This window comes from Atractosteus spatula, chromosome 4 (genome assembly GCF_055471065.1).
Source record: "Atractosteus spatula isolate fAtrSpa1 chromosome 4, fAtrSpa1.hap1, whole genome shotgun sequence".
Lineage (NCBI taxonomy): Eukaryota > Metazoa > Chordata > Actinopteri > Semionotiformes > Lepisosteidae > Atractosteus > Atractosteus spatula.
In genome coordinates, this window is record NC_142709.1 from 7,053,954 (window position 1) to 7,071,573 (window position 17,620).

The 17,620-nt window shown below is 38.8% G+C and overlaps 2 protein-coding genes across 4 annotated transcripts in view; one reads left to right on the top strand and one right to left on the bottom strand.

Moving 5' to 3' along the window:
• The window catches only part of filip1l (filamin A interacting protein 1-like), a 109,682-nt gene extending 94,338 nt beyond the window's left edge, over positions 1-15,344 (top strand). Inside the window, exons 5-6 of the mRNA XM_088913810.1 lie at positions 739-3,541; positions 13,652-15,344. Coding sequence (XP_088769936.1) covers positions 739-3,541; positions 13,652-13,828 — 2,980 coding nt within the window. The 3' untranslated portion in view covers positions 13,829-15,344. The remainder of the gene's footprint in view (positions 1-738; positions 3,542-13,651) is intronic.
• Positions 1-17,620, bottom strand: part of cmss1 (cms1 ribosomal small subunit homolog) — a 132,235-nt gene that overhangs the window by 114,452 nt on the left and 163 nt on the right. The gene's annotated exons all lie outside the window — the stretch shown is intronic.

Here is a 17,620-nt window from a genome sequence, read left to right on the forward strand (position 1 = left end):
CCACTTCAAAAATCCTGATACCTATACTATTACAAAGTACACCTAAAGAAATAGAAATAAAACTTTGAACAGGTTATTCCTAGTTTTCTATCCATATTTTTGCTATCAAATATTACTTGAATCATGAAAGTTAATAATGTCAGAAACAACATGAAGCAAACTCATAAGTTCCTGTCAGGGAAACAGGAGTACTTATTGACATACTATTCAGCTGTGCTTTTATCTATCACAGGACAAATATAGAACAAAATAAAATACAGCAAACATAAGCATCAACAGCAAAGGAACTACTAGGATCAACTAAGCATAACAGTGAATGCAAGCTTCAAAAGTAATATAATTTTTTTACTTTTTACGTGTACTTTGGTTATAGAAATCTTTTGTTTCACAAGTCATGGCTACACTTCCGATGACTAAATGATTATTCTAAATGTACGTAAATGTGTGATTGTTTTGAATCATACATTCCCAGAATTACTTTTTGATGCATGTCCTTAACCTAAAAAGGAACCATATCTAATATTTGAAACATATGGGTATAATTGCATTGTTTAGTCAGATTTCTCTTCTTTTTTAAGACATTTCTCATAAATAATGCAACTTCTAAACTTGCAGAAAACCTTCTATATATTCAGCATATAATGTACTCATTAAATGAGGCGTCTTCATCTAATTTACAAATCATTCTTCTGTCCCAGCTAACGAACCTATTCTTGTTTTTTTGGCTTTCCTTCTCAGACTCAAGCTTCTCATCGACCAGGAAAAGGACTACCAGGATCGAAGGGAAAAAGAGAGCAACAAGAAAGTGAACAACCTGAAAGAAGAGCTTACAAAGCTGAAATCGTTTGCGCTGTTAGTGGTGGATGAGCAGCAGCGCTTGACCGAGCAGCTCACCCAGCAAAGCAACAAGGTCCAGGAACTTACAGCAAGTTCGGCTCAAGCTCAAGAGAAGCTCAGCTCTGCTGAGGCCAGGGCACAAGAAGGAGAACAAAAAGCCTTTCAGCTGGAAGCTGAGCTGCGTGATCAGGCCTGTCGTTTCCATCAGCAGCAGGAGGCCATGACTGCCAAGCTGACCAACGAGGAGGCACAGAACCGACAGCTCCGACAGAAACTTGCCACCCTAAGCAGGCAGATAGATGATCTAGAGGACACTAACAAGACGCTCCGCAAAACGGAGGAAGAACTGCAGGACCTAAGGGATAAGATCAACCGCGGGGAGTGCGGGAACTCCAGCCTGATGACCGAGGTCGAGGAGTTAAGGAAGCGAGTGCTGGAGATGGAAGGGAAAGATGAGGAACTCATAAAAATGGAGGATCAGTGCCGGGACTTGAACAAAAAGCTGGAAAAGGAGGCTATCCAAAGTCGGAGCTTGAAAGCTGAGGTGGACAAATTAAACCGCAGAATTATGGAGCTGGAGAAGCTGGAAGATGCTTTTAGCAAGGGCAAGCAGGAATGTTGCTCACTAAAATGCAATCTGGAGAAAGAGAAGAGTGTGAGCAAGCAGCTCACAAATGAATTAGATTCACTTAAGGTGAGAATCAGAGAGCTGGAGGCAATTGAGAGCCAGCTGGAGAAAACAGAAATTACACTGAAAGAAGACCTCACTAAACTGAAGACACTGACAGTCATGCTGGTAGATGAAAGGAAAACCATGGCCGAAAAACTTAAGCTGACAGAAGAGAAACTGCATATTACTACTGACAAACTGCAAGCTGAGCAGGACAAGGTAACATCTGTAACTGAAAAGCTAATTGAGGAGAGCAAGAAAGCCCTGAAGTCCAAGGCTGAGCTTGAAGAAAACATGTACAGTGCAACCAAGGAAAGAGATGAACTCAAGATCAAACTGAAAGCAGAGGAAGAGAAAGGAAATGATCTGCAGTCCAAAGTTAACATGATGAAAAAAAGGTTGCAATCACTGGAAGCTGTGGAGAAAGAATTCTTAAGGAACAAAGCAGCTAAACAAGAACACATTAAGCTCGCTGGTGTAACTAATTTTCAACAAGAAGACAACAAAATAAAGGATCTAACACAAGAAGTGGAGAGGCTGAGGAGAAAGCTAAAGGACATGAAGGTGGTGGAAGATGACTTATTGAAGACTGAGGGTGAGTTTGAATCTCTGGAAAGGAGGTACTCCAATGAACAAGAACGAGCAAAGGTCCTAATGGCAGAGCTTGAGGCCTCCAAAAAGGAGCTTTCTAGATATCAGCTGGCAGAAAAAGAAGAGTCTAATCAGGAGCATATTCTCTACAAACGCCTGAAGGAGGAAGAGGCCAAGTCTAGCCATTTAACCAGAGAAGTAGAAGCTCTGAAGGAAAAGATCCATGAATATATGGGTACAGAAGACTCAATTTGTCGTCTAAAAACAGACCATGTCACGCTGCAAAGAAAACTGATGCTGCAGGAAACCAAGAACAAAGAACTAGCCCGAGAAATGGAAAATCTTACTAGGGAACTGGAGAGGTATCGCCGCTTTAGTAAAAGTCTTAGGCCTGGTTTAAATGGGAGGAGGATTTCAGACTTGCAGGTCTCCTCAAAGGAAGTGCAGACTGACCCAACAGATAATAAGCCTCCTGATTATAAGAGTTTAGCACCTTTTGAAAAGGCAGTTGTGAACGGAAAGTTGTATGAGGAAAGTGATCCTGAGGACGACTCCAATTACAACAATGAGCAGCCAATCAACAAGTGCAGCCCCTCCCTCATCAATAATGTGAACAACTTGAACAACAACAAGAAATTAAGGGTGCCTTTCGCCAGAAGCAAGGAAAGCCACCACCCTCCAAATGGTAAAGTGTTAACCCGACAAAATGGGAACCATGTCCAGCAGGGGGATGTGGTACTGACTCACACCCCAGGACAGCCTTTGCACATCAAAGTGACACCTGATCACGGACATAATACTGCCATGCTAGAAATAACTAGCCCAACTTCAGAGAATGCTCACTCTTTTACCAGCACTGCAGTAATTCCCAACTGCGGGGGTGTACCAAAGCAAAGAATTACTATAATCCAGAATGCCTCCTTATCTCCTCCTACAAAGTCCAAAGGCTCCCCATCTTCTGATGGGCTGTGTTCCCCTGACAGAGCCATGTCACCTCTCACCATGACTACCTACTCACGAGCCATGACCCCAGACTCATCTGGATCTGGAACTCCCGACAGGGCGATGTCGCCCATCCAGATAGTCGCAGTCACCACCAGCTCTCCAGAGCGGTCACTGTCCGCCGAATCTGTGGAGGTCAGCGGCAGTCACGCGGTCTTCCGTGTCACGCCAGAGAGGCAGAACAGCTGGCAGCTGCAGAGGTCAAACAGCACTGGCCCTAATGTCATCACCACGGAGGACAACAAAATCCACATCCACTTAGGCAGTCCCTATATTCAAGCCATTAACAGCACATCCAGACCCATGAGTCCTTGCTCGGTGCAGGAAAACAGAACTTCAGTATTAATGAACGGTACTCCTATTAAGACCGGCAACAAAATCACCAGTAGCATCACAATAACACCTGCCACTTCCCCCATCCCAAGGCCTTCGCAAATTACAGTAAGTAATATCTATGATTGACCCCCCCCCCCTCATTTTCTCAAAGAAATTAATCAACCCACCAAGCCTGCACCCATCTGTATTTGCAAATAACACCCTAATTTCCCTTCATCTCCCCTACCATCCCTCCAAGAATCCCGCTGAAGCACTTGTTTTGTTTTCTTGGGACATGTTTGTGCATGAATGATAAGTGGAGACAAAAAAAAACAAAGTATATGAAAGTACTAGCAATAAATGTATCTTTTTACCTTGAGTGATTAATCACGTGTGCACTTACTGTATATGCTCAACAATGAATGATATGTACCAGTTCTATTCACAGATGTACTGTTTTAAGTTTGTTGTAATTCATATATCACATGACCTGCATTTTGTTAAGGGGAACCTTTTTTCTAACAATTAAAGTAAATTTTGGTTTATGTTTTATTTCCTTCTTTTCCATTATACTCATTTCTTCAAAATAATATATATGCATTATAAGTATGCATTTCATTAAGTTGCCACAGAGTATTTTGACAAAGATAATATGTGAGTACCAGAAAGAAGTTTTCCTTTAAAGAAAAAAAAAATCATCTAATCATTTTCAGAAGGCACACTACATATAAATGTATGTTTTCCTTTGTTGTAGCATCACGGGCACACACTATTTAGACCCACAAAAAAATCAACACAACACAGAATTTTAAGAAATTCCTGTCAAGAGCAAGTTATACACACAACTGTAGGTACCCCTAAATTATTAAATTAGGACCAGAATTGTCATTTATTTTCCAAATGAGGCTTACAAGTATTATTTACAACCCTGAAATAACATGGATTAATATTTGAACAACTGTAACTGTATATCCTAATATTCTCTTTTCATTTGTACGTCTACCCTTGTCTAGTAGCTGAGGAACATGATGTCTTAACACAAACACTTTTCTAGACAGTATATTCAATGTGATCTTGAATAACATGTATTCACATTATTTAGATACCTTGCAGGGGTTCTAACAATTGCTGTACTTGTCTTTTGTAATATTGTCCATTTCCGTTTAATATCAAATGCATTACATTGAGGGCAAAGTGCCTAAACCCCCAAGTCTGGTAAAGCCTATTAAATTCAAGGGATGTTTTTTTTACCTCTTTAGTGAGGCTAATGTAATGCATCAGGTAGGATCATACAGTCGAAATATAGACTTGAATCCTATGCACATTAAAAAGTAGTCAGTAGCAAGCTAACAGGGCATTCTCCTTCAATATAAGACTGATAAGACTGATTATTCAATGATAAGACATAGCAAAGTCATCTTCAAGCAGGAGAATTTCTGTTACAGTCAACTAGTGGTCATGTGCAAAGAGCAAAACAAAATGTTCTAATGTGCACCTTGGTGTGTGTCTATGTATTCAAATTCTCCCTTGTGAAAACTTTTAAAATCATAAATAGAAAGGTATTAATAATAAGCAATCATAAAAAGGCAGCAAACATTACTGACATTTCCATAATGTCTTTTTTCACATGTGAAAACTCAGGACTCTCTGCAGGTATCATCACAACCCTGTTTATCATGCTTACTGCAATTGAACAGTCAATGATTCTGACCTATGACTGTATTGTCATGGGATGCTAAAACAACTGTCAAAACCAAGAAAAACAAATTAAGTTATAGATAGCAGTAATATTCAGAATGTTTCCCTGACAAAACAAACACCAGAATAAAGCCTTTCAACCTTCTTATAAGCTTGCTCCTGATGGCGTGCTTCAAGTCAGCAACATGAAATGTGTAGGCAATTATACAAACAGGGTAATTAAACATAGAATACACGTAAATTAAACACTGAAAACACCACATCAATGCCATTGACTCACATATAAAACAAACAATGAGGCACAATCTGAAGCTAATGAAATTCTTTTACTTGCTCAGTTAAATGTCATAAACAGCCATATCTTGAAACTGCTGCTTCAACACAAATATTAACCGTTAGTAACTTTAAAGGAAACAGAGAGTTAAAACTGAGAAATCCTTCAGGTTTTTTTCTAGATATAACATGAAATACAAATCTTAAATGTTTTGACACTGGATTATGAGATGCCTTCTACCCTTTGTTGCACAAGGAAACTTAAATCCATCTTATTCATGTTTCACATGGTATGTGACGGCGTTTTCAAAGCATAAATGGTTATGATCTATTTAGAGCCTGATATGTCTTGAATGGAATGATCTCCGTTCTAGGTGAATGATCACATCCCTGTAAAAATTTACAAAAGACTAAATTAAGGAGTGTTAAGCTCCAGCACTTTCCATTTCCATTCCCGTGGAAGCTTTCCATTTGCAGCAGCCTACTGCACAAATGCGAACAGCTAAGATTTGGCAACATCTGTCACAAAACACATATGCGTACAAAGGACGAAAGTACAGATTTAATTCAATTTCACAAGTCGTTGGATTTCTTACAGACCCTCCGATAGCCTGGACAAACCTTTGCCTTTAGTCTAATTCCTGAGCTTTACATCCTGTACAAATTCCATCTTAAAAATGTTCAAAGGGGCACAATTCTGGAGAGCCGGGGTTCTACCACATAACTGTGAAGATTGTCATTTATTAAGAAAGCCGTTGTGACACATGTGCAGCCCGGCTGAATGAACCCACACTAAGAAACAGTGACTAAGGTTTCAATACTCGATCAATACAGCACCATGCAATCAGTCTGCCATCAATCCCTGCAAGTGGCGTTGTGTAGTGATTGGACAATCCTGCACAGCCCATCACGCTCGGACCTCCCTATCAATTGGTCACTTCTAGACAACAATTAGAGTATTGTTCTATCATGTCTGCGCCTCTCTCTCCAACGTCCCTCTGTGTGGTCTGCACAAAACCAATCAACCAGTTACGCAACAGTCAGAGCACAAAATACTCACAATGGCAATGACTTCAAGGTGCACCAGGGTTTGTTGCAAAGTTAATAAGTCTTAAATGCCAGAAACGCAGAAGAGAAACCCCTTTTCTCTACATCTAAACTCTCAGCAGCTTCCCCAGACTGCTAGTCTAAATCCAAGCACCACTAACTACCTTTAAATACCCAGACAGATGATTAACACCCATATGAGAATGTGAAATCCACTCCTTACTGATAAGAGAATAAATAATTGACATCCAGTGAAACTAGTTACAAGACAGAGGCATTAAACAGCCTCTAGTGGCAGGTCAACTGCTATTACAGTCCCTCGAAACCCTCCTGCCTCTTATTCATGCATAACCAGAGTGAAACGCTTGTTTCAATGCTCGGAATACAATTTTCTAAAACTATTCCAGACATTTAAAAAAAAAATGTTAACATTTAGGACTATCTAAATACACGTTTATAATATAAAACTAAGCTAAAAAATAAAAATAATAGTACACTTTAAATGTAGCAATTCTCATTATTTCTGTTCTCTTCATGCACCAAAGTATTACAATTTAAAATTGTAGACCTTTTTTAAGAACTCACATGTAAACATTTTTTGCAGTTGTTCACATGGTAGTTTTCACAAGAGGTAAAGCAACGGAAACTATTTAAATTAGGGCCCTTAATTGTTTATTGATCTTTCATCAGTTTGGTTTCTGCTGTTTCAGCAATGCATTCTTGGCATGACCTATAATTAGCAGCCACATTGAAAATTAAGCGGTTTTAAATCAAAGAAACCGCTACAGACCAAGAGAAAAACCAAGAACAATTGAAACATCAAACCTAATGTTTCTAGGTTACAGCTGGAGGTGACAACAGAACTATGGGTCACAACTGGCGTGTATTTAGACATGCAATGTGATACAACAGACACACTGTATATAAAAACACATCTCATTGATATCCCACCAGTGTTGAAAAATCTCACATTTACCAAAAAGACATAGTAGTAAATAAGCTTTAAAACATTTTTTAACATATCTATACTAGTAATAGACCACTATGAATATGTAGAACTAAAAAAATTACCCCTTCTCTCTTGAATTTGAGATTCAAATTCAAGAGAAATTAAAAGATTTTCTGCATCTCAGTTCCCTTATATACAAATTATACTTGGTTCCATTGTGCACCTTGAACGCAAATTTCAGTAAATTGATTTCCTTCCAAATGCTGCTTGGAACATGTCTAATGAAAGCAAACTGAGATCATCACTTGCCTCTTCTGTCTTGGTATTCACTGGACCATGAAATACTGCATTAAATACTGCACTACTGCAGAGCAAGGGTGAAGCACTAAGCCAAACTCTTTATTTCATAAGACATGCTCAAAGGGATGTTTAAAAATACCTGTTTACAGGTTTGACTGGATACCTGAATGAGCAAAAACATGACATGGTGTAAATAAACTGAGATGAAGGCCCAGGTTAAATAAAAATATAGACATCTTACTGGCATGGGAGCCCCATCAGGTAAAAGGTTTGAATTTGGCAACTGGTGGGTGTGGTCAAGGTTTGATTTATTACAAGGTTAGGTAATGAGAAAGGCCTACCAATTTTGGAGAACAGAAGCAGTCAGACCTTTAACAGACCCGCTTCAGAAGAGCAAAAAATTCATGCAGGTGTGTACTTAAAAACAAGATCAGACAGATATGAGCTACAATGTGAAGACTCTCTTACATCTAATTTCTGTAAATATGTACTATTCACTAAAGAATCTCTAATACTGATATGTGTTCCTGAGGCATTCCTTCACATGAAAGCCCTTGTAATCTTTTAGAAGCGTTTATTGCACTTTTTTCAGTGAACAGAAATTTATTTCAGACGTTAGAAATCACAGTACAGCTTAAATGTGCTTTCTCTCCTATAACTGGGTACTTATGGCAATGAACGTAATGATATAGTAGGACAGCTAAGTACACGTTTCAAAACACCAGCATAACAAAATAATAACAGTAAATAAAACAGACTTGTCATAACAACTGCACCAGAGTGATTCACATCTTTAAGCATGGATTTCTTTTTTTAGGGATCACACAGCAAAGAATGGCAAATCAGTTATTGGTCCAAAATACTTGAATAAAGTTTAAAAAAAAACAAAAGTTTTTTTTTTGCAACAGGCACTTGATAATGTGGTGAGTGTGATCCAATTTAAGCTCTTTGCCAGTCTGAGAAAGTGAACAGCTGGCTTTTTAACATCCACCATGGATGGAGTCAAAACAGCTGCTTTATCAGCAGGCTTGTGAAATGGTCCACATACACAGCCACAGGAAAAAAAAACTGTCTGACTCAATATCAATATGAAAAGAGCTGGCTATACCAACCGTTAAATTGATTCAAACTGGAATCTGTGCAGCTTGGAAATAAGACCCCTTGTTCCTTACAACCACCATGAAGAACACATACAAACTGGGAGACCAAGGTGCTGTTTATTTCAAATCAGCGCTTTAGCTTTATTAAGTATTCTTTCCACCTGCCACCAAAGTGAGAGATAAGCAATTTGAAATCTCCCTCATCAATTTCCATGACACCACAAATGGTATGTAGTTTTATTATATTCACAGTCACTGAAGGCTGAAGGCAATTATACTTTTACAGACAGTCTCGCGGAGGAAGTGTCAGAATGATCCTCACTCCTGTTTTTTACTTCAGTCTTTTATTTTATCTCTTAGGAGTTCGGACTTTTTTTTTAAGCAATGGTAGGACATAAAACAAACAGAAATAAAATAAAAAATAGAGGACTGCCAGAGACGTGGATGAATAAAACATTTACACTTCTGTCTGAAGGCAGTGAAAACAAGACGAAAGTTTATTCGTGTTAACAGGCTCTTCAGATGTGAAGTGAGAAAGCAGTGACAAAGATTATATTAAAAACAATTAGCACTTTCTCAAAGAGGAGAGAATAGGCTTAGAGACAAAGGCATAATTGGATTTAGTTATTTTAATGCGACCTGGCCACAACAACATATGCAGGTGTAATGGTGAAAACCAGTGCAGTCAGTCTTGATTACCAGGCATTGCGAAAACATTTCACATGAAAAGTCAGAAATGACAACAATGCCTTCTGTGTGAAGTTTTCTTTTTTGGCATTAATGATGCATTCAAACGGAATCCCAGAGAGCAGCTGAAAAATAACCTTTCAAGTCTTTTATCCGATATTCACATACTCTCAAACCTCGGAGACATCAAGGCCACAGCTTTGCCACCTTTCTGGACCATATTATAACATGTAAAGATGTGGCAGATTCAAAATTCAAGATCTTGCACTGTTCCTTGTGAAGTTAGCAGACCTTCTGGGTTAATGTTTGCCAGAATCTGGAAAACTCGAAATGGCATGTACACATTAATTATGGCTTTCACTGCCAGCACCTTCACGGACCGTGCAATAACTGCTTGGAACCAAGAGATATAGCTGACAGAGTTTGGCAGCAAACACCGCTGCTGAACAGAAATCCAAATTTTAAAACTACTCATACTTCTTGATAGTAGATTGCTTTGTGCATAACAATTAGTTATGGACAGAGTTTAGAAAAAAATGTCCCTGATATTGCATATAACAGCCAGAAATACAGTATATGTAGCAACTGGATGGATTTTAAACAAAGCCTACATATTCTGCATGCAAGATGATACTACGTTTTGCTCTGAAACAGTGTCTGTGACGTCCTGGTGTTCACCGAGCCAGGCCCAAAACAACAACTGTGTTTGGTTTCCTTGGGAACAGTAATACCCATACAACAGAATACACCACAGGCTCTTCCTGGCAAGAGTAGCTCAGTCTTAGAAAGACAAAGAAACAACGTAGGGTTAAAGAAACCAATAGAAGTAGAGTCAATTTCACACAATTTGTATTATTGGTATATTATAGCTGGATGTGGTTTATTTTATCTGAAATACCAACAGGGACACAAAGCAATGGCTGTTCCAAACTCTGAAATCCATCTGAGGTATTCAGTTTGGTTTGTGAACATCATATGACATAAACACTCAAGATAAGCAAATGTATAGCTCCACACCTTGAGTTGATACCCGAGGCTGCTTAAATGTGAATAAGCTCAGACTTTTTACATAAACAACAAATAAAAGCAGGCACAAGGTTAAACTTCAGAAGATACATAAACAAGGGTCTAAACTAGAATACTGCATATGTAATTATCAAAGAGAATCAGTTTTATGAATTTTGTGATAATTAAGAACATAGATCAAACAATGTCCCAATTTTTTCACATGAATTATGAAGTAGTCTGGCAACTCTCCTGTTTATAAACTTTAAAATAATACGGAAATCATTGTGCCGCATTCATAAGTAATGAGGAAATGAATGTCTTATGGTTGGGTGAAGGGTGAAAAATGGGTAAACTCTGAGCACCTCTGCCTCCTGAGTAGTTGCTCTAACCATTTTTCCCTACTGGAAAATATTTATGGAAATTTTCATTGAAGTCAAAGGGAATGAGATCAACAGGCAATTGATTTCATATGGAATGACCCATCCGCAGTTCAGTAAATGATGTGTTTTCATCCTATTTCAGCAAGGTTATAAATAAACCTGGAGGGCACTGTGTATCAATAATGTCAACATAAAAAACATGAGCTGAAAAACTAAATTTAATCATTGGGGGAAAATGAAACAAACATTCTGGGGTAGGATTTTTTGTTTCCCATAAATTAAACAAGTCCAGTGCTGACATACTGGGAGAGGAATTTTGTGCATGTCATAAGAAAAATAGGCAGAGTGAATCTGTATTCTAAACAAAGTCTAAAAGGACGTTTTTCCAGTTTGACATCACTAGCAGGCTGTGTAGAAGCAAACCATTAAATGAACTTTTAAGTTGATTATCCGGTAAACAGTGCAGTAATATAAACCTCATGGCTGCATTTCCGATGCACTCTCACAAATTATGCCAAACTATTCAACTCTTGTCCCTTTTTTTTTAAGCCTAAAATGATCTTCGTTACTGAGAAATAAAACACAAACCAAACACAATATCATGTGAATCAAAGGCAGAATAATTGAGGCCTGCACTCTACACAGTAACCATACACAGATGCTAGTGGTCCCAAGAATGCTAGTTGCATGACTACTATACTATTTTGTTTCATGTGAATGAATGTTTCGAGAAAGACAAGATATGTTTTTCAACAATTATGGTGCTGCTGGAGAGAATAATTGAGATTTCAGTGAGAACACACAAAGGATATGACTCAAATATGTGGTTCATCATGCTCAATCTATTGTGGCAGTGACCGGAAATGAACTTTGGAAAAGACAATGACCATTAAGAACAAGTGATGAAAATTAATACAGACATGACTTTCTTTTAGTAAAATCATTCTCCTCCACAATAGAGGGTATGAGTCATCAACATGTTTGCTTGCAAATATGACAATTCAGCTTTCAGCGGTGCATTTCTACTTTCTAATCAATTAGCTGGACCACTTTGACATCTTTTTCCCATTTCTTGAGTAGATGGTGACAGTAGTCCTCTTCGACCAGGGTTGAAATGGCCCGTTTTAGAAGATGCTTTAACCCATGCAAAAATGATAAGTGATTAAAAGAGAATACAAATTAGTATTAATTTGCTCCTCAGTTCAGTTTAACTGCATTTAGACTGAACCAGATTCCACGAGTTGTTAACTGAAGCAATACTTCCTTTTTTTCCTTTAAGAAATTACAACTCAGTACTTGAATGGAGCCGAAACACACTAAAGTAACTCTTTTGTAAACACAGCAATGATACAGCTAGCTAACTACAAAGGACTACTGAACATAAAAAAATGACAACACCTACAAAAGGCTTGAAGGAATGAAACTCTCTCTATGGTTGAAGACCAGTGGTCAAACAGAATGATTTCTGATTTTGGCTGCCAGTACAACTTGACCACGGCTGACTGGCTCGCTCTTTGCCACACCAAGCCAATAAAAATCTGTTCCCGAGTTAGTTCTTAGTGCAGACAAATATATGGCACTATGGAACACAGGGTTTATGGGTATTTTATTACATGTTAAAGAAAAAAAACTATACCTGCATTCATAAAAAGCTGCCCCTAGCAATAGATTCTGAGATTGGGTGGAAAAAAAAGTTATGCTAATGTGACAGGTCAGCCTCTAGCCAGGTGGTTGACAAAGCCTGTGCACATGGAAAACGTCTTTTCTAAGAGGAATATAATACTGCATATTCTTTATATTTTAAAGACAGTGTGTATGTTTTAATTGATCCTTCCATTTTCTAATTGCTTCACCCAATTCATGGTCGCTGGGGAGAAGGAGCTTAAACCAGTTAGCAATAAGTGCAAGGCAAGATATTTTTAATCATCGTTCATTATTTTGACATTGTGAGCAAGTTTATAGGAATCAGAAAAAAGGAATCCATAGACATAATTTGTACAATATAGCGAGATTAGAGCCCGTTGGTGCAATTTGTTTTTTTTGTCGTTTCTATAGGATAATGCATTTTCCCTGTTAGAGGCTGTTTTAAAACAAGCACACGATATGCTGTCCTTAAGCAAGTTTATTTTAATAAAAGTGTTTTTTAATGTTCACTTTTTTCCCAAGAGTGCATGTTTTTCCACATTTGCATTCAAAAGGCGAGTCGAAATCCCAAAGCAACTTTCAGGAGCTGAAAAAACTGCTACGACAATTGGAATAACGGGGAAATTTCAGGGAGGCCAGAGTGCAGAAGCCCAGAGTGGAATTTAGCCAGGTGACATATAGAGGTTAGGGCCCCAATGACTTTTGTTGCTCGAGCTGTCAGTTTACTGTCCAATCAATGCTAGATTGATGAGTCGTTGCTTTTCTGGGCGAAGATGTAGCAGATTGCAAAGGTAACTAGCTAATCCATTGTGGCTAGCAGTGGAAACCCATCCTTTGACACTGCATCACGGCTGCCAGGCCAGCAGCACAACCAGGGGATAAGTGTGACACATCTGCCAGCACATCCTGATTTTGTAGTACAGCTCTGTCGTAGCAACAATAGGTCCAAGCTTCTGTTATCTTTTTTTTGGCCAGTCAGAAACACTTCACAGTACATTTATCAACTGATTTCCGTAGTATATACAATGCTTTTCCACTTTAATTTCTAAGAACTTTCACAGGCACAGGATCTTCATCAGTAACCTTAGCCTCATGAGTCTTTGGACAGACATTCGCGTCATTTATTGACTATCGTTCCCTTTCTCTCTAGATCCCTGCAGAAGCATTCCGGCAACCAGGCCCCACCAGGATTCCCAAACCGAAAGGCTGCAGTTCCGCTAAAATAACCAGCAGCACTGTCAACCCAGGCCAATGCAAAAACTATCTTCACGGCCTTCCTCACGCTGGCAAAGACCCCACTTTAAGACATGGATCCGCCAAAATTTGAACTCCTTTTTGCTATTTTATTCCTGCAAAAGTAAGAAAAAAAAAAGCTGGACAACAGTGCAGCATTGTGGCATGACAGTTAGTGCGGCTTCCTCATAGCCCCTGGGTCCTGGGACTGACTCCTAGCGGGGGCGCCTTCTGTGTGCAGTTGCATTTTCTCCCCGTGTCCACGTGTGTGTCCTCTACGTTCTCGAATTCCTCCCACGGTGCGAAGACCTGCTGTCCAGCTCGTGCCTGTGTGCTTGAGTCACGCGATGTCCAGTCCGCCCCCTTACATACTGTGCCTGCCGGGCTAGGCTCCGACTCACCGCGAGCCTCTAATGATAAATCGGTTACTGAAAATGCATGGATGGGGACTAAAGCAGGGTTCATTATTGCTTTTTTCCCCCCGAAACTCCCACAGGAATCCTTAAACAAAGGATCTCTGCAGCTACAACATGTACTGTATGTGTCATGGAATCTGATTCACAGGAAGGTGCTAAATACGTAACATGTATTAACATATAGGAGGATCTCTAATACATGGGGTTGCAGCAAAGCAAAGCAAGAGATGCAAGTGAATGACTTAGCAGTATATAGATATCAATTCTTTAACATCTCAGTTTCAAGTTTAAAACATTACTGTACGAAGACATAAAATTAACATTAGACAAGCGACACATTAATACACTTAATGATGCAGGATTTAATCTCCAACACCTCTAAGATCAACACTTGTCTAGTTTTCATATACACCCCCTCCCCCACATCAGCACTTTCTCCATCTGCAATTCGGTAGCAGTGTTAGGACAAGCCTGGCTTTACAGCATGCACAGAGGCCCAAAGCTCAATTCACAATTCTTGCCCGAATGTTTCTCTCCGGGGTACCCATCACAGTTTCCCACCATCCTGCATTTCTTTATGCATCCCAGGTCTTTCATCGCTCTGCATGGGTAAGGGTGCCCGCGGTACTTCCCTGCCATTTTTGGGAATTATATGTGTAAAAATCATTTTACCCTTGACAAAACCACCAATACAGTACCACAGCGTCATTTCATCATCAACTTCACCATCAGATTCCCAAATCCCCACTGTCTTCACACCAGAAAAATCATGTACTGGAGTCTCACCACATCTTCCTGAAGGTCGCTGCACGCAGAAACTATTAAAGAACATGCTGTATGTTCAATTTCATACTATTCCTTTTTATACAGAAAACTGTGCAGCACTATTATCGGTCATGTTCTTTTGTTATTTAATATTTTTATGTCAATTTGCACAGTGTATAAGGTATTCCCATGGTTTATATATGGTACAGGAAAGCTTTTTCCCAGTATCTGGTTGTTTTTTCCCGTTATCCATGGACAGTTCAAGAACACATCCCTCATGAATATGGAGGACTGGGTGCAATAGCAATGTTATGCAGCAATACTACCATATGAAGTTTATTCTGTTTAAGATGGTGAACAAAATTTCCCTGGCTGTACAAACATTCATATAACAACATGTATGGTATTAAAAGTCTTTTTAATTAAGAACTAAAGTGTTTGGCCTTTTCTCTTCACATCATGCAAGGCTTGCCTGGAAATACTCTTTCACAATAAACACTGAATGTCTCTTTGTTAATATATTGTGAACTGCAGTAAGGATCCATCCAACATACAGTCTGTATCATAAAATGGTCCCAGTTTAACAGCTTATTCACATCCAAAACAATGTGATTTCAGAAGGTGAAATGATCAATTCGGAGCAACATCTGCTATATGGACTGGTGGCAATATAGACACGATATAATAAATGAGCCAGGTGCTGGACAAAGTCTACATTTGTAGCAGAGAAAAAAACACCCTAGAGGATCTGCAGGAGCTAAACATCCCTGATGAGAAACAGCAATTCATAATTGTTATGTCCACAACCTACTCCACACATTCAAAGCAATAAGTGATACTTCAAACATGTCAAGAATGATGGTGGCAGCGTTATGTTGTAGTTCTACTTCTCGGCAGCAGGAAATGGGAAGTTTGTCAAGACTGATGGGAACATAGATGGAGTAACCTACTGGCAAATTCTAGAGGAAAACTTGCTTCAGACCTAAAACTGGCACGAAAACGCAGCTTTCATCAGGACAGTCACCCAAAGCAGCAAAGGCAAAGCCACGCTGGAGCAGAAAAAGTGACGGCCTGCCCTTGAGTAGCCCAGATGCCTATCGTGAATCTGTGGAAAGTCTTAAAAACTGCTGACTGTAAGAGATCCCAAAGCAACTTGAGAGAGCTGGAGTGAATCTTTATTATACAAGGAATGGGCAAACACTGCACCTAGTCAATATGCAAAGCATGTAGAGACTTAAACAGAAATCGTAATTGTTGCCAGTATGTTCCCACCAAATACTGAGTTCACAGGACTGAATACTTACGCAATCAACATTTTTTTATTTTGTTTATGTTCACTTTTTCTGTAAGTTATCTTACCCATAGAAGTCTTGAGTTTGAGCATTCCAGTTATGAATATATATATATATTTAAAGTGTCTGCATCATTTTGTAACTTCACAAAATACCACAGGAAGGATTTGAATATTATTGCAAGGAGCTACATTTTATACACCTTCTAGAGAGATGTAGCACTGTGAGCACACTTTAAGGACACCATACAAAATAAAGAACACTCATTATGAACAAAATAGCTCATTATTAGAAAAACTGAATTGTAAAACAATACATGGAAAAGTGACAGAATAAAGTAGTGTAACAAAACATGTAGACTACAACAATACTGTTAGTTATACTAAATTGTGAGATATAGCAATTGCCACACTGCAATAGCTCATGAGATGAAGGATTAATGCAACCCTAATGAATACTAAACTATATCAAAACAAAAAGTTAAAGGGCATTTAAATTGTTGCACAATGAAAGCAAAAGTCTTTAATGAATTAGAATTGTATTTCAGAATTCTAAAAATCAGAACGAAGACGAAACTTTTAGCAGTCTTAAAGATAAAAAAGCTGTACAACAGCGACATCTGCTGGGCAGCTTCTGTCTGTTTACCATGAAAATGAACAAATCACACGATACCTTATAAAACATGACATTCTTTGTGTACACATTATTTAGTACATCTACATGTCTGTCTACAGCTCGGTATCTCGACTAACGTATTTTAATAATGAAATCTTTATGTTTAATAATGAAATCTTTATGGGTTTATTCCATGCTAAAAGGAAAAGAGACTACGTTTCGGCTGTGGAGCCTTCTTCATATGTGAAGACACTTCATTTCAGCACGGAATAAACTTCACGGTAAAAAGTTAAACAGGTTTAGGTTTACCTGTTCATTTACAGCCTGCGCACACTGACGCAGATACTCAACGTTTTTATAGTTGTTACCTAGCTGGCATTGAATATTAAAATTACACTTCCGCAAAAAGGTAAATGTTCTTCAGAGAGAGAAATCCGTTCTGTATTAGTTTAACACTGTAAAAGCAAGAGATTTTGGAAAGCCGTAAATTTACAAGGTGCCTAACGCCGCTTCAGGAAGAGAAATCGGAAGACTACAGATACCACAATGCATTGCGATCAGAGCCACATGAGGTATTCCTGTAGTTTAGTTAGCACTATAAAACGATAATTTCCTGGTAAGCGACGATTTCTATTTGAAACAACGCCCCATTTGCAATATACTGTACAAATTACTTCTAGAGCTCACAAAATACAATTACTAAACACAGACAGCACAGTAGTCACAATCAGCTAGTTTGTCTCAAGAGTGCTTGTCCCAGCAGTTGGATACAAACAGTAGCAGCCAACGGAACAGCTC